Source organism: Corvus hawaiiensis, chromosome 19, assembly GCF_020740725.1.
Source record: "Corvus hawaiiensis isolate bCorHaw1 chromosome 19, bCorHaw1.pri.cur, whole genome shotgun sequence".
NCBI classification, from domain to species: Eukaryota; Metazoa; Chordata; class Aves; order Passeriformes; family Corvidae; genus Corvus; species Corvus hawaiiensis.
The window spans coordinates 2,642,986-2,665,000 of NC_063231.1; the positions used below are offsets into that span (position 1 = coordinate 2,642,986).

The 22,015-nt window shown below is 53.4% G+C and overlaps 1 protein-coding gene across 1 annotated transcript; it reads left to right on the forward strand.

Annotated features, from left to right (window-relative positions):
• The first annotated feature begins 918 nt into the window (after nucleotides 1-918).
• Nucleotides 919-21,296, forward strand: WIPI1 (WD repeat domain, phosphoinositide interacting 1). The gene is made up of 13 exons (XM_048323703.1): nucleotides 919-1,033; nucleotides 2,902-2,984; nucleotides 4,216-4,385; nucleotides 7,945-8,041; nucleotides 11,393-11,490; nucleotides 12,506-12,598; nucleotides 12,845-12,915; nucleotides 13,581-13,688; nucleotides 14,074-14,238; nucleotides 14,377-14,484; nucleotides 15,816-15,937; nucleotides 16,646-16,746; nucleotides 20,767-21,296. Exons 1-13 carry the CDS (start codon nucleotides 963-965, stop codon nucleotides 20,812-20,814), a joined length of 1,335 nt encoding a protein of 444 aa, XP_048179660.1. The 5' UTR covers nucleotides 919-962; the 3' UTR covers nucleotides 20,815-21,296.
• Nucleotides 21,297-22,015: the final 719 nt, after the last annotated feature.

Here is a 22,015-nt window from a genome sequence, read left to right on the forward strand (position 1 = left end):
AAACGGTGTTTTGAAGATGTGTGTTTTCCTACTTCCTCCCCAAAATCAATCATCTTCACAGTTGCAGGTTTCAAACTCCCTCACAAGGGAATATTACGGACACTCCAAGGCCCACACGCTGCAAAGGGGGATTAATCCAGGCAGACATATGTGTCCACATGGAATCTGCCTCATGGAGATGGTATTGCATGTGGCTCTTTTTCCACAAGTCCTGTGGTGCACATCAAGTGATCTGGGGCCAATGACTTCAGCACTCACATGAGGATTACTCATCTAATTAAGGGGTTTGCAGGCTCTGCCCCTGCGTTTCTGTGCACTGGTAATGTCATTGCACTGACTCCTGGAATATTTGTCATTTAGAGACTGCCTCAGGGGTTTATTTCTCTTTGTGTTTTCCCTGGTAGATTTGACCCCCCCCAAGGCAGCAAAGATGTTAAGCACAGGAATAATGCACAAATGCCGTTAGGTTTAGGGTGCCAATGCTGTAAAGAGGGAAAAACAACTCTCCAAAGTACTGTTTAGCCGAGGAAGTGGAGGAGGCGGACTGACTCGTTTTCCGGTCAGCGGTATCACCGCGGTGTCACCATCACTTTTCCCCACCCCATCCCCTCGCCCATGCCTTGCCTAAGGCCACCCCAGGCCCCTCCAGCAGCCCCTTGGCGCTGTCCCGCCTCGGCAGCACCGCTCCGGCCGCGCCCGCCAGATGCGCTCCGCAACCTCTGCCCGCGCCCGTCTGATGCAACCACAACATCACCACGTGGCCACTCGCAGCTGTTCCGCGCCGCCAGCCAATGGGAGGCGGTTCCGCAGCTCCGGGGGGCGGGCTCGCCCCGCCCGCTCCTCTCCGATAGGTCACTCCGCGCGTCCAACAGCGGCGAGCGAGCCAATGGGAGGCGGCACCGCCCGTGCGGCGGCGGAGCGGGGCCGGGCGCCCGCAGCGGCCGAGGCGCCGCGCCCGCTCCATGGAGGCCGCGGCCGAGGCCCCCGGGGCCCCCGCGGCGCTCAGCTGCTTCTCCTACAACCAGGACTGCACGTAAGCGGGGCGGGCGCCGCGGGGCGGGGGGCGACGGCGGCCGGGCCGCGCCGGGCGGGCTTGGTCCGGCCCCACGGCCCGGAGCGGGGCGGGTCCCAGCGCCCCCGTGGCGCTACAGGTCCCCACAGGGATGGCCCCCGTAGGACCCCCCTTCGCCAGACACACACACACACACACACACACACACACACACACAGGGGCCGTGGTCGGCGTGCTTCATCCCCACCGGAGCGGCCCCGGCCCCGCCGGGCACAGCCGGCTGTCGGTAAACACCCGCCACGGCCCCCGGCTGCGTCCCGGCGAGCCCGAGGGAGGCAAATTCAGAGCGACCGCCGGGCTTTGCCTCCCCCGCAGCTCGGGAAGCGTTTGGGGATGGCCAGAGCCGCGGCGTTCTCCCAGGGCTTTGTCTGTTGAGCGCTGTGTGGCCACTTCGGAGGTGACTGGCGTTTCCCAGGGCTACCAAACCGCCCCGGGAGGCTCTTGGTGAGCAGCCCGTGCCAGAGCACCGCCCCACCTCGGGATAACGCCCGCGGTCCTTGGAGCCTCTCAGCCTCACACCCTTGCTAACGTGTGGTGTACCTGCTTCAATTTATTTAAGAACCGTTTCCAAGCGGGACAACAAAAACCTCCCGAAGCAGTGAGCCACACACGGATGTGGCAGCCGTAGCCTGGAGCCAGGATCGGCCCAGATCGTGGGGAACGAGATAAGAATCAGAGATATGAGCCTCACACCTGGAAATGCCGTTTCCTTTGCAGCCCTGCTTTGCGTTAGTGTGCCCAAACAAAGGGTGCTTTGAGGGACGTGGATGTGCTGCTGACGTGAACCTGCTGGTCACTGCCGCCAGCACAACGCTGTGCGTTGCTCTTATGGTCTGGCTGCTAGTTTAAGACCTAGATATTGCTGCTTGCTACATCTGGAACTGGGCAGAGACAGCACTTGATGGGACTCTGCCCACTACCCTTAGCAGTGAGAGCAAAGGTTCCACAGCCCAGATAAGTCACTGTGTCAGTACAGGTGGATCAGCCCTGGCTTAGGAAACAGCTCCTTCTGTGTCCCATGGGTCCTGTCTGCAGATCCTCCCAGGCAGATCTGTACCACCAGGGTACAGATCAGGGCCACAGGAAAGGATGAGTTCGCTGTCTCAGAGGGTACTTGCCTTCTGTAGGTTGCAACAGCCTCCAATGGAAAACTGAATTCCTGAGCTGGTTACTCTGTATTATTTAGGTTGGAAACTGAAGTTGTGCCTTCACAGACTGCTGTGCCAGGAACTTCTCATTTCCTCTATGTCAGGGTTTAACCCCAGCCAGTTCCTCACTCAGTGAGGTGGAAAGAGAACCAAAAGGGTAAAAGTAAGAAAATGTACGGGCTGAGATAAAGGCAGTTTAATAATTACAGCAAAAGCCACACATGCAAGCAGAGCAGAACAAAGAATTCATTCCCCACTTCCCATGGCAGGCAGGGGCTCAGCCATCCCCAGGACAGCTGAGGGGCCAAAGGCCATCACTCCGAATGTCCTCCCCTTCCTCTTTATCCACTGAGCCTGACACTGCGTGGCCTGGGATGTCCCTGGGGTCAGCTGTCCTGGCTGTGTCCCTTCCCAGCTCCTTGTGCCCCCCCAGCCTCCTCACTGGAGGGGTGAGGAGCAGAAAAGGCTTTGACTCTGTGTAAGCACAGCTCAGCAGTAACAAAAACATCCCTGTGTTATCAACCCTGTGCTCAGCACAAACCCCAAACACAGCTCCATACAAGCTAACGTGGAAAAAAAACCCCATCCCACTCAAAACCAGTGCACCATCCCTCAGGGACTCCTGCTATCACCTGGAGGCCTTCAGCTCAGAACTAGCAGGTTTTTGCTTTCTCTTTGCAGCTCCCTGGCAATTGGAACCACAACTGGATACAGACTTTTCTCCTTAAGTTCTGTGGAGCAATTGGACCAGGTCCATGAAAGCAGTAAGTCTCCTGTTTCCCTGGGGAGGAATATGGACCAGCAGTGCTTTCAACTGGTGGGAATCCTTCACCTTTGTTAGAGCCCAGCTTCTTTTCCCCTGCTGTCACCCTTAAGCAGCAGTTTGTGCTGCAGCCTAGCATTCAGAGGCAATTTCCCACTAGAATGTTTCAGGTACATGGGCAGGAGCCCACAGGCTTCCAGCACAGCTGCTGGATAACTCCCAGGCTTTTAATCCAGTGCGGTATTTACGAGCAAGATGTTTTTAACAGGTTTTCCATGTAAAGAAGGTCATTCCCAGCAGGCCTGCAGCTCTTAGCTGTGCTCACAGCAGCATACAACACACACTTAACAGCCCAAAACAAGCCTGGCCTCATGGAACACGGACTCCAGGCTGCTTCAGGCCAGAAGTGCTTCAGCTGAGATGCACTGAAGATAACACTTCCCAGCTGGATGTGTTCATCCCTCTCCAGTGGCTACAGAAGGAGCCTCAGCAATCAGACACAGCTGCCTCATCTGGAGCAGGGTCCAGGCTGCTTTCCCAGAGTCAGGCAAAGGGAAGCAGGTCTCTGCTGGTGATGCACTCAGGGTGATAGGCTGAGGCACAACCAGTCCCACATGACAACTGTGAGGCAGCCTTTGTTCCTCCAACACAGCCCAGGCCAAACTGAGCATCACTCAGGGCTGGGGACACTGGAGATTGCAGTTCCTGGGGATTTAGGTGCAGGGCCACAGGACCATTGCACTCGTGCCTTCTCCATACAGCAAGAGTCATCCCAGACAGACCAGCCACTGTTTGCTTCCCCAGGGAGGCTGGGAGAAACCAGACACCACACACAAGAAACACTGAGCCACAGCCAGCTCGTATCTCACCTCAGTAAAGCCTTCACGCTCCCTGACCAAATCGAGGGAGCTCCTCCCTTTATATCCCCTTTGCAAGGATCAAGGGCAGCTGGAGAGCCCGAGGATTAGCTTCAGCTGGGCCCTGCCCAGGAGAGAGAGGCACAGCAGCACTGTCAAAGAGAACTGTCTTCATTTCAGCCTTCAGGGGAGGGTTCTTTAACCCCTTCCTGCTCTGACCTAATTACTTTGTGCCAGGCATGAGAAATTTTTCTAAGAAACAGATGTTGAACACCTTAGCACTGAGCCTTCCAACCCGATCCCCTCTTGAGCTGAGTCTTGTTGCTTCAGTCAAACCAAGCTAAAGGCTCTGCCTTGCTCTCCTTGTGTGCCCAGATGAAATCCCAGATGTTTACATCGTGGAGCGTCTGTTCTCCAGCAGCCTTGTGGTTGTGGTCAGCCATGCCAAGCCACAGCAAATGAATGTCTACCACTTCAAGAAAGGGACAGAGATCTGCAACTACAGCTATTCCAGTCACATCCTGTCCATCCGGCTGAACCGGCAGGTGAGAGGGGTTATCCAGAGTTATCCCACTCTGGCTCTTTGCTGCTGTTGCCTTTCCAGCCGGGACCATCCTGGGGAGGTTTGCAGGGAGACTGTGAGTGGGATTGGAGTGGTGGGTGCCTGTCCTCTCCTCCCAGCCCCACACGAGAGGCCCCTCACAGGAGCAGGAGGGCTGTGGGTGTCATCTGCCACCACTGTTTCCTTGAGGAAAATGAAGCCAAGGCCTTGTTTTGGTGGCAGATACACAAAGGCTTTTTGTCATCTGCCCTCATGCCTATTCAGGGGACAGCTCTGCCAAAAAACCACCTTTTCATCTTCCTCCTTCCCTTGGATTCCACATCCTGACTTCAGGCCCACGTCTGCCATCTTGGTTGCAAATGAGACCTTCAGAGTTGGTTACAAAAATCCAGGAGTAACTTGAACTCTGTGGATAAGGCAAAAAGCTGCTTTCCAAGTACTGCCAGCAGCCTTGTTTTGGTTTTCAAGGTATAAAACCCACTCAGGCCACTTAGAATGAGGCTTTTAGAGTGTTATTCTCTGAACTGACACAGCCTCATGCAGCCCTGAGCTCTTTTGGAGGATTTTAAGTCATCTTTTTGTCCATAATTATTTTCCAAGTATATGCCCTAAGAGGCAGAGGACATTTTACAATGAAGAAATAAGCAGTCTGGGTAATTGTATATAATCAGCCTCTCCTCAGTTAGCAACAGTGAGACCTGCAGTGGGTCTCTCTGGGCTGAGTTTCCAGTAAAGCTGTCTTTGACCAGGAGTTCCTGTACTACAATTAAATCTGTCCTAAATTGATTTTTTTCACTTAAGCTTACAGTGAAACTGGCAAAAGAGAGACTTCCTTTGAATTGCAGATAGATGTGTGTGTGTGTGTAAAAATAAACTGGGAGGTTCTGCTGAGCAGCTCTGGGAGATCAGTGTGAATAAAGTAAGTTAAGGCTACTCCCCGTGTGCTGCTCTGGAGCTGCCTGAGGGTGATGCACAGTCCCAGTTTCTTGGCTGCGTTATGAGCTTGGGTTCAAATCCTGAGCTGAGCTCATCCTCTGGCTGTGCCCCAGACACACCTGGAGGGATTTGAAGATGCTACAGATGTTTAGAAACACAGAATCATGGAGTCATTTAGGCAGGAAAAGACCGATAAGACCATCAAGTCCAGCCATTCCCCAGCACTGCCAAGGCCACCACTAAACCCTGTCCCCAAGTGCCACATCCACACATCTTTTAAATCCCTCCAGGGATGGTGACCCCACCACTGCCCTGGACAGCCTGTTCAATGCTTAATAACCCTTTCCATGAAGAACTTTTTCCTAAAGTCCAATCTAAACCTTCCCAATTTGGGTAGGTTGAAGAGAAATCATTGTTTCAATCTATGTTCAAGATTTCAACTGGCCATCATGATTGTCCATGTGACACTTGAACTCTTACCTGGGCTGCTGTAGGAAAGCTGTAACTCCATTGGAAGTTCACAGGACAAATCCCAGACAAGGCATTAACGCAGGAAGATGGTGACAAATTAACCAGGAACAGGTCTCAAACAAATGGTGCATGTTTCAATTTGATCTCTCTGTGAGAAAGTCCTCACTGTGCAAACAAGCAAATCCCTCAGTTGTTGTTGTTGTTGTGGGAATTCTGAGTTCCAAGCTTCATGATAACTCTGAAGTGTGTTAAGGTAAATCCTGATTTGTCTCAAAGTGGGGAATCAGACTGTGCTGTGAGACTGCTCGGAAGTTCCTGGGTTTTCATTCACTGCTGAAGACCTGCTGAGCTCTTTGGAGAAGTTTGAGGTGTTTATCTGGCTGTGTCCAAACCCATTTTAGCCCCCAAATACAGCTCAGTTATCTGACCTGATCCATGTGAAACTAAAGAACAAGCTGGTGAGCAGTAACATTTTGGACAATTAGCAGTGTCATGACCCTGTGTAGCAATCATAGCACCAGCACCTTCTCTGAGGCTCTGTCTGTGTGCACAGTGAGGATAAACCCCATCCCACTGACCCTCCCCTGGCCACAGGGCTGCACAGAGGGCAGCAGGGGTCAACCAGCCCTCTCCAGCTCATGCTCAGCTTGTCCAGACCTCCTTTGCCTCTTCACCTCCCAAACTTTCCTGGATTTTGTCCCTGTGGGTGCCAGCATCTCTGGCTGCTGCTTTGCCATCATCTGGAAACCTCTCTTCACCTGGACATCAAGAGCAGCCCGTTCTGGGAAAGCGCATGGTGGCTTTGCCCAAATCAGCTGTATAAATATTCCTCTGCTTGCAAGTGGATGGCTCTTACTGTAGAAAAGGCAAAGTCTTCCTGGAAATGCAAAATGGCTCTGACACAGCCCCAGATGCTGTGGTTAGCAGGAATAGAAGTGGGAAAGAGTTTGATCTGAGAGTAATGGTGGAGCAAGGCAGAGATTTTTAATGTGGGTGTTTCAAGTTAGTGACTAAGCTCCACATTTAGATACTAAATAAGTGGCCTCATTTCTAAAGAGGTGGAGGCTTCCTGTAGATGGATTCGGGTGCTCCAGCTTCAGGATGGATGGGGTCTGGACTTAGGCTTTTATTGGGATGTTTTCAGTGCCTCTGGACACTTGACACTAAGGGAAGTAGAGCTGTGCACTTGCTGGGCTTACAAAGCACAGCCCTTCAGCCAGACCCAAAGCCTGGTCCCAAAAAAAGCCTCTGTGCAAAAAGCCTCCATGGTGACGCATAGGGATCTGGACCAAGCTGAGACATAAAGCTGAGTGGCCACAGTGGCCCAGTGCTTAGGGTACAGCATCAGGCTTTCCTTTTCCTTTCTGCCTTTCCTCCCCATGGCTTGGCTGCTCCTCATGGCTGGGTGGATGTCCCTGACGGGGTCAGCAGAAGAGGTACAAGCACCTGAACATGGGAAATCCCAGCCCCTCAGCCAAGATGGTGCAAGGGTGACTGTCCCTGAACAAATGTGTCTCAGCTCTGTGTTTATGCAGCTCTGCAGGGCACATAAAGCTGAGTCTTCCCTGCTGACACCAAATGGGAAAAGGAACATTGTTGTGCTGGACGGATGCATGAAGTTTAGCAGCAGTGGCAGGCCCAGCACCTCCGTGTTCTCTCCCAAATCATGAAGAAGTCAGGGCAAAGGACCTGTGTTCCCAGCTGGAGGCACACTGACCAGCAGGACTGCAGCCTCTCTGCTGCCAGGTCTTTGTGATCAAAAAGTAATTTGTTATGAACTGCAAAGGAAAGTTGGGGGAGGGATAGATGGCAATCAAGGCCCGTGGTGGGATGTAACTCTGATGGGTCTTCCTGTTCCTGGGGATGTGGAAGATGCAGAGGAGCAGAGAAGAAGTCACGATGTTTTATCTTCTCTCTAAAGCAAGACCAGATGCAAAAACTCTCAAAACAAGAGTCATACAAACCCAAGTGTGAGAGGGGATGGAGAAGCAGAAGAGATCACGTTTCTGTTACATTTCAGTGTGTGGGAAACTCCTGTTGAGTTTGACAGTGAAGGTTTGGGTTTGGGAAGTGTGGGAGCAGCAGCCAGAGGCACTGCTGGTGAGGTTCTGTGCATGTCCCCTGTGTCCTTGCAGAGGCTGGTGGTCTGTCTGGAAGAGTCGATTTACATCCATAACATTAAGGACATGAAGCTTTTGAAGACTATTTTGGACACACCTCCCAACACAACAGGTGAGCATGGGAGAGCTGTGAAACTGAGCTTTGTAGAGCCACAGCATTGTGTTAGAATTTAAACCAGCATGTGGCTTGTGTAGCCTAATCCAGCGCTGGGAGGCCAGAAATGCGTGGAGGCAGTCAGTCAGGCTTGGAGAATCACAGAATAAGCTGAGTTAGAAGGGACCCACAAGGGTCACTGAGTCCAGCTCCTTGCCCTGCACAGCACCATCCCAACAATCCCACCCTGTGCCCAGAGTATTGTCCAAACTCTGCTTGAGCTCTGTCAGACCTCGTGCTGTGACCCAGTTCTGTCCTCAGCAAAACCCTGCCCTGTCTGGAGCAAACCCCTGCTCTGTCCAGAGCAGATGCATCAAAGGAGAGCAGAGATGGGCAGCGGGTCTGACTTGCCCTTGGGGTCAGCTCCAAGGTGATCACCGGGGACAGAACACACAGCCAGGCCCAGCACCGATCCCTGCCAGGGAGTTCCCAGCCACCTGATGTTATTCCATGCAGGCTGCAAAGACGAGGGGCAGGGCAGGTGGCTGCAGCACAGATCCTGTGTGTGTGGCACGGGTTGAATCCGGCTTTCCTGCTGCTGGGAGAGGAGCTATTTTTAGCAGCAGAGAGGGAAGCTTGGCCGGGTGCCCGCGTTGCTGTGCCGTCCTGCTCGGGCATCTCTTCATGGCTGGGTGCTCGGGAAGTTGCTGATGTGCTCACGCTTGGCCTCGGGGCTTTCAAGGGATGCTCTTCCAGCAGCTCCCCTGACCTACTTCAGGTCTCACCAGATGGGCTCTCTGTGTGGATTAAACATGCTAAACGCTGCAGATATAATTAAAGTTTAAAACCTTCCCCAGAAGGCCTGGCAGCAGGATGGGCAGGGATACTAAGGCCTGGAGCTGTTCTACAGAGGGGCTGGAGGATCAGGTCATGGTTTAAGAGCAGCAGCAATCAGCCAGGACAGGACTGGGATGCTGCAGATCACAGGCTTCATATGGGCTTAGTGTTTTAAACCCCTTTTACTGCAGCAGCTGTCATTGAAATGAGCTGAGTGACAAGTGCAGTGCCCCTGTTGTCCCTGGGCCATCTGCTTTGGTCCCAAGCTTGACCCCGAGGACAGTGTGTCCAGTAGGTCAGGGCAGTCCAGTCTCACTGCTCTTTGTGGAACTTGTTTAGGAGTGGGGATCTGTGCTGGGGGATGTAGGAGCACATGGAAAATGTGCCACCCCCCTGAAGTGTGTGCCCTGGGCACGGTGACACCGGCACAAGCAGGACCAGGGTTTGCTGCAGCCACACTGGCCAGTCACAGTGAGATCTCTGGTTGTTCGTGGCCAGCACCTGGCTCCTGCTCCAGCCTCCTCCACATAGGAGAGGAAAAGACCCATGGTGTCCAAGTCGGTTGTTTTTCATGTGATTCATGTCAGGGGCAGGATTTGAACCAAGGAGGTCACAGTGCTTGTGGTGACATGTGTGCCATGAGGGCACATCTTGGGAATGACTGCAGCTTTGGAAACCACCTCATGTGGCTCCCCCCAAGCCCTGGATGTGCCTGGACCTGCTGGCCTGAGGGCAAGACCAGGCTTCCTGGACACAGTAACGTTTTTCCGTGCTGCTCAAGGAAGCCACCTCTGACGTGGCACTCCCAGAGATGCCATCCCGAGCAGTGCCAGCCTGCCTCCTCCCTCCTGAGCCCACCACTGCGAGCACCAACCCTCATTATGGCTGGGGGGCTGCTGACGGCAGAGGAGCATCTTCAAAGGCTGCCCGTGGCCCTGTGATCCTTGTTCTTTGAGAGTCCCTGAGGTCAGCCCAGTACACTCACATCTGTGTTTTCCCCTGGCCTGGTTTCCCGGCCGATTCTCCCAGCCAGAGGAGCAGAGGGAGCGGGTGACTCACCCCGGCGCTCAGAGCTCGCTTTGTTTAGCTCCAGCCTTCCCTGATCCTCTCTGAAAGGGCTGTACTGATCCCCCCCGTGCTGCCTGGGCCGAGGGTTCACCATCCAGAGAAGGCAGGATGCTCATCCCAGCAGCAGAGTCTCTGGGCTATCTTTGCCTTCCTCTATCCCTCCCTCTTTAATTGCCTTTTAATTGCCTGCACTTCGCTGCTGCCGTGCTCCTCATGCCTCTCCCGGTGCGCCATCCTTGGCGTGATGTGCATGCCTCTGGATGGATGGGGAGCGGATCCCTGGGGCCTCTGGCTGATCCTGCAGCTCCTGGCTCCGCTGCGGTCTCTTTGTTTGGTTATAAACAATGACCTAAAACGAGAGCTCCAGCCGATCCTTCCCCGCTGCTGCTGGGCGGGGGCCAGGGCCGTGTCCTGACACGGGGCTTGCACGGCGCGACACGTCCGTGCGTCTACGTGCGGTGTGTGGCTGTCCTGCTGGCCTGTTCGGGGACCGTGGCAGCGTCCCCGGTGCCTTTAACCCCGCGACTTCCTCCGCACGTGGGATTAGGTGGGACCCCCGCCGCGGGTCAGGAAGCTCAGGTCGTGCTGGAGCCTGGCGTCGGGTTTGGGAGGGCTGTGAGCGCAAGGATGTGGGGCAGGAAGCGAGCGAGGCACGTTTCGTATGTGACAGGATTCACCGGGCTGCATTCACCTCAGCCAGCAGCAGGAAGAGATGCTCTTTTCCGAGGTCACCTGGGGGACAAGCGGATGGATGTACCCACACACGTATCCATCCATCCATCCATCCATCCATCCATCCATCCCTGTCTCATCCTGTAATTCCTGCCCGCTTTGAAAGGAGCATTTGGGAACCTTTGTGCTCATGTTGGCACAAACCCAGATGGGTCTTACAGGGATGAATTCCCCCTGTGCTTAAAATTTCGCTGCATTCAAGTTCCTTGTCCGCTGGAAGCTCCCTGTACAGCTGGCGCATTTCCTTTGTCTTTCTCTGCTTCCCTTTTCCATTCCGAGCAGAAGGAAATGGCATTGCCTTCAGCCAGGCTGCAACGGGGCTGTACCTACGCCGTGCTGCTCCTCTGAGCTTCCAACCCGGCATCTACACCCTGTGCACATCTGGACGTGTCCAGATGTGTCTGGACAGGAGTGCTGTCAGCCCTCAGACCGACACGTCCTTCGCTGTTCCATGCACCTACTACTGCCTTCTCCAGGGAGATGATGCAGGGGGAAAGCCCAGAGCGTGCTGAAGAGCCGGGTCTGGGTTCCTTGTGCTCGGGGACCGGGGAGGGTGGCAGGGCACAGCCGCCGTTCTGTCCCGTACCAGCAGATGTCCCCACGGCCGAGGCATTCCCAGCGCTCTGCGCCGGGCCCGGGCAGCCCCAGAATGAGCCAGAGCCTGAACCCCCGCCGTGCCCCGCTCTGCCCTCCCCCCGCTCAGCCTCAGCCGTGTCCCTGTCCCCCTGCCAGGTCTGTGTGCTCTCTCCATCAACCACGCCAACTCCTACTTGGCTTATCCCGGCAGCGCGACCAGCGGAGAGATCGCGCTTTACGACGGAAATACTTTGGTAAGTGCGAAGCTCAGCCTTTGGATACCGGCAGGGGCTGAAAACAAACAGAGCCACAGCAAAGCCAACGGGGCCCTTGGGAAGGATGAATAAATACACTCCACAGAGCTGGAGTGCAAGGGAATTGCCTGGGAGGTACATCTGGACGTATCCCCTTGCTCGGAATAGACAGCTCTGAGATCAGGGCACGCATCTCCCAGCACAGGATATTCGGGGAAACGTGACCCACTGCCCTGCAGCCCAAGGGCCACTGCCAGGCTGACACTGGGGTTGCTACGGGAGCGTCAGCAGCGTATCCCATGGGAGTGATGTGACCAGTGTGGGTCGGGGGGGGGGTTGGAGCTGCTCCAGGCACAGCACAGGACCCGGAGCAGCCGCTTTGCCGCACTGTGGGCTGGAAGGGATGCTGGATCCAAAGTCACAGAGAGGGCAAAGTGTCCAAAGTCCTCTTAGGAAATCTGTCCCTGGCTGGATGCAGGGTCATGATTATCTGCTGTTTATGCCAGGGCTTTGGGTTACATAAGGCTGGTGGCTCTGTATGTACAGTGGGAGCTGAGGATCTGCAGCAGGGGAGGAGCAGAACACAGGGAAAATGCTGCTGCTGCAAGAGGTGCTGTGAGGGCTGGGGCTCCCTGCAGGTGGTGTCACTGCCGCAGGACTTGCTGTGCAGCACAGAGTTGCAGGGAAGCCAGCTCTCATCCTGGCAAAGAAGTGCCAGGCCTTGGAGAGGGTGCAGGCACAATCCCGAACCCTGGAGAGGCGGGAAGCTGAGGTTCTCTGCCCCTGAGGTGCACGTTCTGTAATCACAGTGGCCGTAGTAGGTGGGGAATGAGCTCAAGGCAGGGCAGAGATAAACTGCTGAGGTTGTTGAAGGGATACCATCAGCACAGGAAGATCCCATGAATCCATATCAGCAGGTCTGGATAGGGTGCGAGGCAGGAATGCCCTGCCCTCACACAGTCCAAGGACCAGCTTGTCCCTTTGCACTCGCCTTGTGTTACCTTGTGCCCTACAGAAAACAGCCTGCACCATTCCTGCCCACGACGGGCCTCTGGCTGCTCTCGCCTTCAACTCCACCGGCTCCAAGTTGGCCAGTGCTTCTGAAAAAGTGAGTGAGTATGGCTGCAAGTACCTTCCCTCTGCCCGGGGCTGCATCAGCACCCCTGAGCTGCTCCTTCTTAAACACAGCCAGCACAGAGGGACCGCTGGCTGATCAGTGTATCAGGATCAGACTGAGCCCGGCTAGCAAACAGGAGGAGCCTTTGCACATCCTGAGTTTCCTGGGTGTGTCAGGGAAAGGGCTCGGGCTCCTTGGCCTGCTCCTACGTGATATTTCCATTTGCATTTTTTGCAGGGCACAGTCATTCGTGTATTTTCCATTCCTGGGGGGCAAAAACTCTGTGAATTCCGGCGAGGGATGAAAAGGTCAGTTAATTCTTCTGGCAGTGACACATACACAGAGGGCTCCCGGAGCCGAAATGTAAACTCAGGGACACAGGGCAACATCAGATCCTGGTGGCTTTGGCATCTTTTGCAGAAGGAAAACAAGAGCAAACGTATCAGCTCGAAATGTCACTGTGCCAGGCTGTGCCCAGCTCAATGATTCCCTTCAGTGTGTCACAGAGCAGGGAAGAGACATGGGGTCACTCCATTTACTCTGTCCTTTCTTTTTTCTTATTTGAAGTAATGAAGTCCCCAACATTGTCAGAGACCTCAGTCCTGCTGAACCTGTGCAGGAGATGCTGTTTGTATCCCACTGTTCAGCACTTTGGATATCCTCCCTGGTCTCTGCAGCAGCAGAAGCTGCAACGAGACTGGCACAGATGTTCCCTCCACAGGCAGCTCTGTGAGCAAGGACATTTCCACCTCTCTGGCTGTTTGTCACTAGCTCGAGGTTACCCCCAGCCCTCTGAGCAAAGGGATTAAGGAATTGCGCAGTGAGCCCACAGGCTCAGCAGCAGCTGTGCAGGATGATCCTCACCATGGATGGGTCTCCTTCCTCCCCATCCACTTCCCCGTGAGCCAAACCCAGCAGTTCCCCTTGCATGAATTGCCATGGAGTGACCAGTCTTGTCCTTGCTCGGCTCTAGATATGTGAACATCAGCTCCCTGGTGTTCAGCATGGATTCCCAGTTTCTCTGTGCTTCCAGCAACACGGAGACCGTGCACATCTTCAAACTGGAGCATCTCACAGACAGGTGAGGGATTAGCCTGGCTTAACCTGCCTGGCCCAGGGCTGTCTTTGCTTCAAAGGTCTGTGTTTACTCAGCTGCTCCCTATGTCCTCACCATGTACTCTCCATGACCAATACCAGCTGCAGAGTGTCTTTGTGTCCTGAGGGACTCACTCCTTGGAACAGCCACACACTGCACCCCTGCTGTCAGGCTCTCTGGGCCTCTCTGGGTTTATGAGGTGCCACTGTCCCCTGCCTTCTCCCTGTGCTTCCAGCCACACTGGTGCACAATGTACAGGTGCTCCAAAAAACCCTTCACCTGTGTGAGATGAGGATCATTTGGTCTGTCCCTGATGTTTTGTCACCCTGATCATGGTAACCCCACTGACACTGCTTTGTGACCCCCTCAGCCGGCCAGAGGAGCCTCCAACCTGGAGTGGTTACATGGGAAAGATGTTCCAGGCTGCCACCAACTACCTCCCTGCCCAGGTGTCGGGCATGATGAGCCAGGACCGAGCGTTTGCCACCGTCCGGCTGAACATCTCCGGACAAAGGAACATCTGTGCCCTCTCCACGTACGTACTGACCCTACTGACCACTGCCCCCTGGGCCAGGCCAGCCTTGTCTCATCCCCCTGCCTCAGAGCACATGGTGTGAGTGCTGCTGTGTCTGTGTGTGTGAGGGTTTTGGCCTCAGGATGCTTTTCCCACCAGGATTCAGAAGCTGCCTCGGCTGTTGGTGACGACATCAGATGGACATCTCTACATCTATAACCTGGACCCACAGGATGGAGGGGAGTGTGTCTTAATTAAGAATCACAGGTAACTCTGCCTCCTCTCACACCTCATACAGAGGCTGATCTTTCAAAAAATGAAAGGAAATCTCACCTGGCAGCACAGAACGGAGCTGTAGGAGCAAGAAAGTTAGAACTGAATTTGTGATTTGAGCTGCCTGAGCTGACAGATGTGGGTGGGAAGCAGGGACACAGGGGTTTTTGCAGCAGAAACCAGAGACATCTCAGATGCCATGGGAGCTGTGGGACATGCCAGCTTAGACTGGGCAGGCTGTGCTTTAGGAGGTGCCCCCACAGCAGAGCTCTGACCACTGTGGTGGCAGGAGAGCAGAGCACCTTCTCCAGATTGGAGTGGGTGCTGGAGAGCTTGCTGGGGGTAGGATGGTGTGAAGTGACACTGTGAGCTCTGTAAACAAAAGCCCAGTGCCAAAGCAGAGGAATTTCTTCATGGAACGGGTTGTTAAGCGTTGGACAGGCTGCCCAGGGAGGTGGTGGGGTCACCATTCTTGGAGTTGTTCAAGGAACAGCTGGATATGGCCATCAGTGCTCTGGTCTGAGTGACAAGCTGGTGGTGATCAGTCAAAGGTTGGGCTCGAAGATCTTAGAGGTCTTTTCCAACTGAAATCATTCTGGGATTCTGTGGAAACAGAGCCTCCCCCGCCACTGTTCAGTCCATATGCAAATGCCATTAAGCACGTAACCCCCCCGCACACATCTGGGCTGCTTGGCTCCAGATGTGAAGCCTTTGGGGTGGGGTGAGATGTAACATGTGCTCCGGGCTGGGAGGTGGCTGCCAGCCAGGAAAGTGCCAGCAGCTTTTGGAAAAGCCACAAAACAAAAGCACTTCAAAGCTGCGCTGTCCAGCGCGCGCCGCCCGCAGCCCCCAGCCTCGTCATGTGGGCTCCTCTGTGCATCAGAGGGCTGAAAAGGGCCCTTGGGTCATGAGTTACATTACATAATACAGTATCTCTGCTCAAACTCCATCCTAAACTAGCCAGGGCTGCTTTTCCCATCTAGTTTGCTCCTGTTGGAAGCCCTTCGGAGCCCCCTCTGTGATTAGAAACACTGTTTGCCTTTGTAACCTAAAGCTTTTGTGGTCAATCTATTCCCTTCTGTTCCTGTGCCAGCATTGTCCTCCAGCCGAAGTGGTGCTTTCCCTATCTCCTTCTTCACCCCCTGCTTTCCTTGTGGAGCACAATGCTCCCCTGTCCACAGCACTGCTGGGGCTGCTGCATGCAGGGATGGGGATGGGTGATGTGCTTTGAGGAGATGTGGATGCATGGGCTTGTCTTAGCTGGAGCTGGGGAGGAACAGGGATCAGGACGAACTCTTCTCCCCTCTCTTGATCTCTACCATTAGTCTGCTTGGCTCAGGAAAGATGGAGGAGAACAAAGAAAATGACCTTCAGCCTCCAGTACCTCAATCTTATGCAGCAACTGTAGCCAGACAAAGTACAGTGCCTTCAACTTCAACCATGCCAGGTAAGCACCACATCTGCCCTTCCTTGGGCAGAAGCCACAAAACCACCTGGGGCAAAGTGGAAAGCATCCCAGATTCCAAGGGTTCATCCAGGATCACCTTGTGTGCACTGCACACTGGGTCAGCAGGACTTTGGAGCTCACCTGGTTCATCCCCTGCCACAGAAACAGGCCAGGAGTTTTCTGCTCTGCTTCCTGGGCCCCTGTGCCAGCTCTGCTCCCTGTGCAGAGCTGTGCCACAGACAGGGCAGAGCAGTAACCACTGTTTGTCAGACAGCAGCTGCTGCCAGGTGGTTTCCAGGAGTTGCTTCTGTGGGTATAGAAGTCAGGGCTCACTGTTTCTGTGGTGAGATTGCCTCAGAGTCTCTGAAGCTGGTACACCTTGCACTACAGTGCTGCAGGAAAAGACTGGGTGGCTCTCTCATTATATTCCTGAGTCTAAGATCCACATACAAATGTAGATCTTACTCTGAAATTGGTGCTCAGGCTCATGGCAGGAGGAGGAAAGCTGCTGCCACAGGAGATGACCGTATAGTTCATCCATAATCCATAGTGTCCATGGAGACACCTTCCTCTTCCTTACTCCATGAGCTCTGCCAGGAAGCCAGAGGAAGCAGCTCAGTGCTAAAAAGGTGGTAACAGTGTCTGCTGCCTGTTGCAGCCTCCTCCCATCCCTTCCTGCAGTAACACTTTGTGTTTTCCCCTGTCCAGGTTACTCGGAGGACGGCGGAGCCCTGCGGGGGGAGGTTATCCCGGAGCATGAGTTTGCAACTGGCCCAGTCTGTCTGGACGATGAGAATGAGTTTCCTCCTGTGAGCATTCGGGACCCCTAAACCTGCAGTGCAGCCCTCATGCTAAGAAGGGAGTAGTAACCTCTCCCAGAAGATATTCCATTGCCCCCTCCTAGTCCCAGCTCACTGTGAAGCCTAAAATAACTGAATGGGTTCTAGGGACAGTGCCAGGAAAATGCCACCCCCACTAAACAGCAGCTGGGAATGGGGCAAAAATGATCAAACCTAAGTAGAGATAGATCTGAACAAACTTGCTGAATGGTGTTCAGATCCAGAGCTAACCTCTGTGCCTTGAGCAGATTTCTAATATTACCAGGAATAGTTTTAATTGGAACAATTTAGAAATAAAAACTTAATACCCCGTTGAATTTTCAGTCAGTTGTATTAGTTCATGGAATGCAACTGGAACATACCTGAACCTCACCAGTCTCTTCATTTCCAAGCTAACTGAGAAGGAAACTCGTTTTCCAAGCACAAAGATAAAAGGAATAACAGAGTTTTAAACCATTTTATGATTTTTATATGGCACTTTCTCAGTTACTGTTGGAAGGAGCTAGTGGATTTTTCAATCTAACTTCAGCCTGGCAGTGTCTTTCCGGCTCCTTTTCCTATTCCACACTCATTTATTAAGTGCCTAACCCCTAATTGGACAAATGTTTGTCTGTGCTATGATCTGGTTGTAATCAGTAGTGTCTTCATAGCAGTAATGCAGCAGAACATTGTAATGGATTTCAGGTTGCAGCCTTGGCAGGCTTTTGGAATTCCTTACTTCATTTTTACATATCCTGCTGCTGGAGTTTTGCCTGAAAAGGAGGAAGTACAAACCTTATCCCAGGATTCGTTCCATGTGCTGAGCTGACCTCTGTGAGGCACCTTCCTCTGAGCTGATGCAAAGTGTTACTTAGATTAAAGGAGACTGGCTCATGACTCCCTTTGAGCCAACACCACCTGAACCCAGCTCAACTCACACAACCCTCCCTCAGATTATTTCTTTCCTTACCTGTAACGTTCCCTGCTGCAAAGTGGGAGCAGGAATTTCCCAGTTGTCCAGCTCCATTATTGAAGGATATTTAAAATGTCTCCCTCTGTGTGCCCACAGAGAAGGTGATGGCCCAGGCCCCTGGAAGGAGCAGCAGGGACAGAGAGAAATCCTTCGTTTCTTTCTGCTAAACCTGCTCTTGAACTCGTGGTTTGGGGACAAGCAAATGCCAGCACGCAGGAATCACGCTGCTCCTGAGTGAGGCTTCCTGCTGGGACTGTGCTGGATGAAAGCAACCCCAAACCCCTGCTGTACCACAGCAGGTGCTTTGTGAAATGAACTTTGATCCCTCCAAGTCCTGTCATTAACCTGACAGAGCCATGACATGTGTATTGTTAGGGAGGAGGTGGTGTGGGAAGGGAAGGCTCTTTCCAAAAATATTCCCTGATAATGGTGGCTGAGCAAATGGAGCTTCCAGATAAAGCTCCTGCTCTTGGGTTTGGGGTTTGCCCCTTGCAGTGGGAGCACTCAGGATGTTTGGATGCTCTGGACTTCACTGAACTTGGCTGTTTTCTCAGCACTTGAGCTCTTCAGTCTCAGTGAAGGGGGTTTCAGGCATCGGTCACTCCTGTGTGGAGAAGGAGGGAGAGAAAACCTGACCTTATCCAACAAAAATGTTTTGACAGCGTTCGGCTTTGCGGAAACATGGGAAGGGTTTTGTTTGTTTTCCAGTGTGCAACAAAAAGACATTTAAAAACCTCAAAACTTGTGGCAAAATGGAATATTCACCCACAGCCCACGGTATGGCTTTGAACTCAGACATGGTTCTGGAGAAACAGCAGTGCTCAAACCCCACAGTTTCTCCCCATTTGAAACCTCTTGTCTTCCCTTAACCTCAAGCAAGACTTCAGAGACTCAGCTGTTAAGGAGTGAGGAAAAACAGTTTCAGTCTGACATAAAATCTGTCAAACACTGCCTGTTCATTAAGTGGAAGGAGGGACAGATCAGAGAGGAGATGAGAAGCCCAAGGAGGACTCATAAAAAGTGGCCTCACAAGAGGGAACGTGGATGTTGCTGCTGCTGGTGCCAGGATTGCGGAAGGATCCCGCGGCAAGAGGTTAAACCAGTTCAGTGACAACTCCTGCGTGGATGGGGTGCATTAAACACTCCCAAGTCACTGCTGATCTTGGGCAGGGAGGACTCAGGTGTTACTGAGGGGGACAGGGGGCTGAAGCCATGGGTGCCGTGCTGGATGTGCCAGGAGGAGGCTGCAGAGTCCTCACCCTGCGGGATCAGAAGGTTTTACGGGGTGGGAAGAGCAAACCCAGCTCTGGCTGCAAAACTGTGGCAGTTTGGGCTGTTTTCTGGTCACCTGCCTGAGAAGCCACCCCTGCTTTGTGGGTGTAGCAGGGAGTGAGGTTTCCAGTGGTGCTGGGAGCTGCTGGGGTGTGTTTTGGGCCAGGCAGGGCACTGCAGTTTTGGGGTAGTGCTGTGAGGTTTGGCAGAAGAAATCCTACAGGGTTCTGCAAGCAGCACGGCCTGTGTGCACCTGAGGAGTGCAGCCAAGGGATCTTCCCAAAACTTCTGGGATTCAGTAGGAAAGGTGATTTCTTCCAGCAGGTTGGTCAGTGCTTTTCCAGGCATAGCTGATCCATCCTGCACTTGGCTGCAGGGCCCAGAGGGGAAGGCTTTATCAGGGGAGCCATTTCATTAAGTCAAGTGAGACTGCACATAGCAATCAGCTCTTCTAAGGCAGCTTCCCCTCACTGATACTGCATCACTCTTTAAAACCAACTCCTTCCCATTGGTTTTTGGCTGCTCCAAAACGGTTTGGGCAGCTTTCTGTGCTGCCAAAGAATGCTGCTGCCTGTAGGAGGGAGAAAATTGGGGGGATCTACAACAGGGCAGAAATCATGGGGTCCACACGCCCCTCTGCTGCCCCAGACCACGGATCTTGATACAAGGAACCAGGCTGCAGATACATCTCTGGCTCTGTGGAACCAGTATTGGCCCAGATGTCTCCTGGCTGTTCGCTGGATGGTATTTCCCTCATTCTGTGGCATGGATATGGACACTAATTATTTTAAGTGATTATTTTTCAACAGCTGGCTGTTAGCAGAGGAAAGGCCACAGGTTTTCCAGTGAGGCTCTACTTGTAATTATGTTTCATAGGGGATGAGTGAGTTTGGCAGAACCTGGCTCCTGCACTTGTAGCTCAGACTGGCATTTTGGGCAGCTGGGGCTTGCAGGATTAGGCCCAGCTTATCAGTACATTATCTGAGGTCCCTTGGGAGTTGTGCCATCCAGTGTCAATGCTTGTGCCTGGCAACCTGGCAGTGATGGTCCTGCAGCTCGTGGAGACAGACCTGGGAGGAGGAGCTGGCAGAGACCCTCTACAGCAGGAGCTGTGGGGCTCACATCCCTCCCAGCTCAGATCTGGCGAGGCTGAAGCTGAGAAAGATCTGTGCCAGGGCTGCCCATGCCTCATCCAGGAGCAGGGGCACATTTTACCTGGGGTCTCCATGGCAGGAGTAGCGGATGGGAGGTGAATCAGGGTCCTGCTGCTGCTTGTTCTTCTCTGCTCCTGCTTTACTCTTCCACTCAGAGGCTTTGCTGGTGTTTAGGCTGGGCTTTGCCTCCCCTAATCCTGTCTAATACGTTGGAGTTTAACTCTGGGGTCCATCCAGAGACCCTGGAGTGACACAGGGATGCCCAGCACACATCTTTCCCTCTGGCCACGCCAGAGCTGAGCTTTTTGGGAGCACTTAGTGAGGCAGATGCACTTCACCCCAAACGACTGCACTCTCCCAAAGCCTGGCTGTGCTCACCCCAGTGCCAGCCAGAGGCCACACTTATCACTGAGCCAGATGGTTCCTGTTCCCAGGACTGTCAATTTGGGGAGGGGGAGAGCAAATAAATAAACCTCTCACCAATCTGCCTTTGAGTGGAAAGGAAAACACTGCGGGACGTCCCTCCCCCTGCTCCTCCCGTGTGCGTAAAACCAACTGGAAACGCTCCCTGGTGCTGGGAAAAGTAAGGCCCTTCTGTTTTGATTTTGGTAGATAATCTTGTGCCGTGGAGGTCAGCCGGGCAAGGCGAAGAGGTCGTGAGGAGAAGGAAAACATCCACGCTTAGGACAGCTGCTGGGAGGTGCTTTGGAAAAGCCAGGAGTTTCGAAGAACAGATCTGTGAGTCCCCGAGATGAGAAAAAAAATAGCAATCCAAGGTGGGCCACACTTTTTCCTCTGTGTAAGTGAACAGCTGGCCCCTGTTTCAATTTGTGTCTGGGTGGGGTGTCAATGTACTGTATGCACATGGCTCTATTTAACAAACTCTATGTTAGAACCACAGTATAAATGCTAATTTAATCAGATTTGTATGTAACCAGAATTTTATATACCCATTTGTCCCTTTTCTAATTTATGCTGTTTTATGTGTATAAATGTACTTACAGGAAGAGATATTAAACTTATGTCTTTGTACAGTATATACAGACTATTTTAACCCAGGCAAAGTATTTTTGCAGTGATATTAGAGAAGATGCCATTTGCTATGTTGAAAGACAGAATAAAGTCACAGTTTGTCCCTGGCAGCTCCTGCTGTTCTTTTTGGGGCCCTAAAGGTGTCAGTCTGGATTAAGTTTGGGGAGTGGGAGGGGTTTCGGGGGCTGGGGCAAGGGCAGCCCACATGGGTGAGTCCACACAAGTCCTCTTATGGCCAAAGAAAGATGTGGGTGTGTAAATCAGAATCCAGAATTGTTTCAGAACACCCTCACTCAGCTGCTGAGAAATCCCAGTGGTTTCTCAAGTTTCAGTTGCACCTTCATTTCTGCCTTTGCAGCTCCCCAGGCCTTTGCACCTGCCCAGAAATGGCCCCACAGGAGCTGTTTCACTCCATCTGTGCCTGTGTTGGGATCGGCAGGAGCAGCTCCTCTGCCTGGAGCCCTGATCTGCTGGGAGACCCCCGGGCAGGGACCTCTCCCTGACCTCCCCAAAACCCCACAGTTACACCTCTCTCCTTCCTGCAGAGCTGATGGGGAGCAGCCCCAGTTCTCTCCCTGCCACCCTCAGGGAACAGCCCTTTCCCAAAGCCTGGAATGGCACAGCACAGCCCCTGAACCCCACTGTGGCACCACGAGTCCAGCATCCTTCCACACAGATGGCAGCCCTCAGGGACAGCCCGGGACCCCCTCCCTCCCTCCCTCCCTCCCTCCCTTCCTTCCTTCCTCCTTCCTTCCTCCCTTCCTCCCTTCCTCCTTTCCTCCCTCCCCTCCCTCCCTCCCTCCTTTCCTTCCTTCCTTCCCTCCTTCCT

What these genes read in the sequence shown, in the direction of transcription:
- WIPI1 (XM_048323703.1), top strand. Translation starts at nt 963, where the DNA reads ATGGAGGCCGCGGCCGAGGCCCCCGGGGCCCCCGCGGCGCTCAGCTGC. An exon ending in TTCCGGCGAGGGATGAAAAG is followed by an intron (nt 12,916 to 13,580) that starts GTCAGTTAATTC and finishes GCTCGGCTCTAG; the next exon opens with ATATGTGAACATCAGCTCCC. An exon ending in TTCAACTTCAACCATGCCAG is followed by an intron (nt 15,938 to 16,645) that starts GTAAGCACCACA and finishes TCCCCTGTCCAG; the next exon opens with GTTACTCGGAGGACGGCGGA.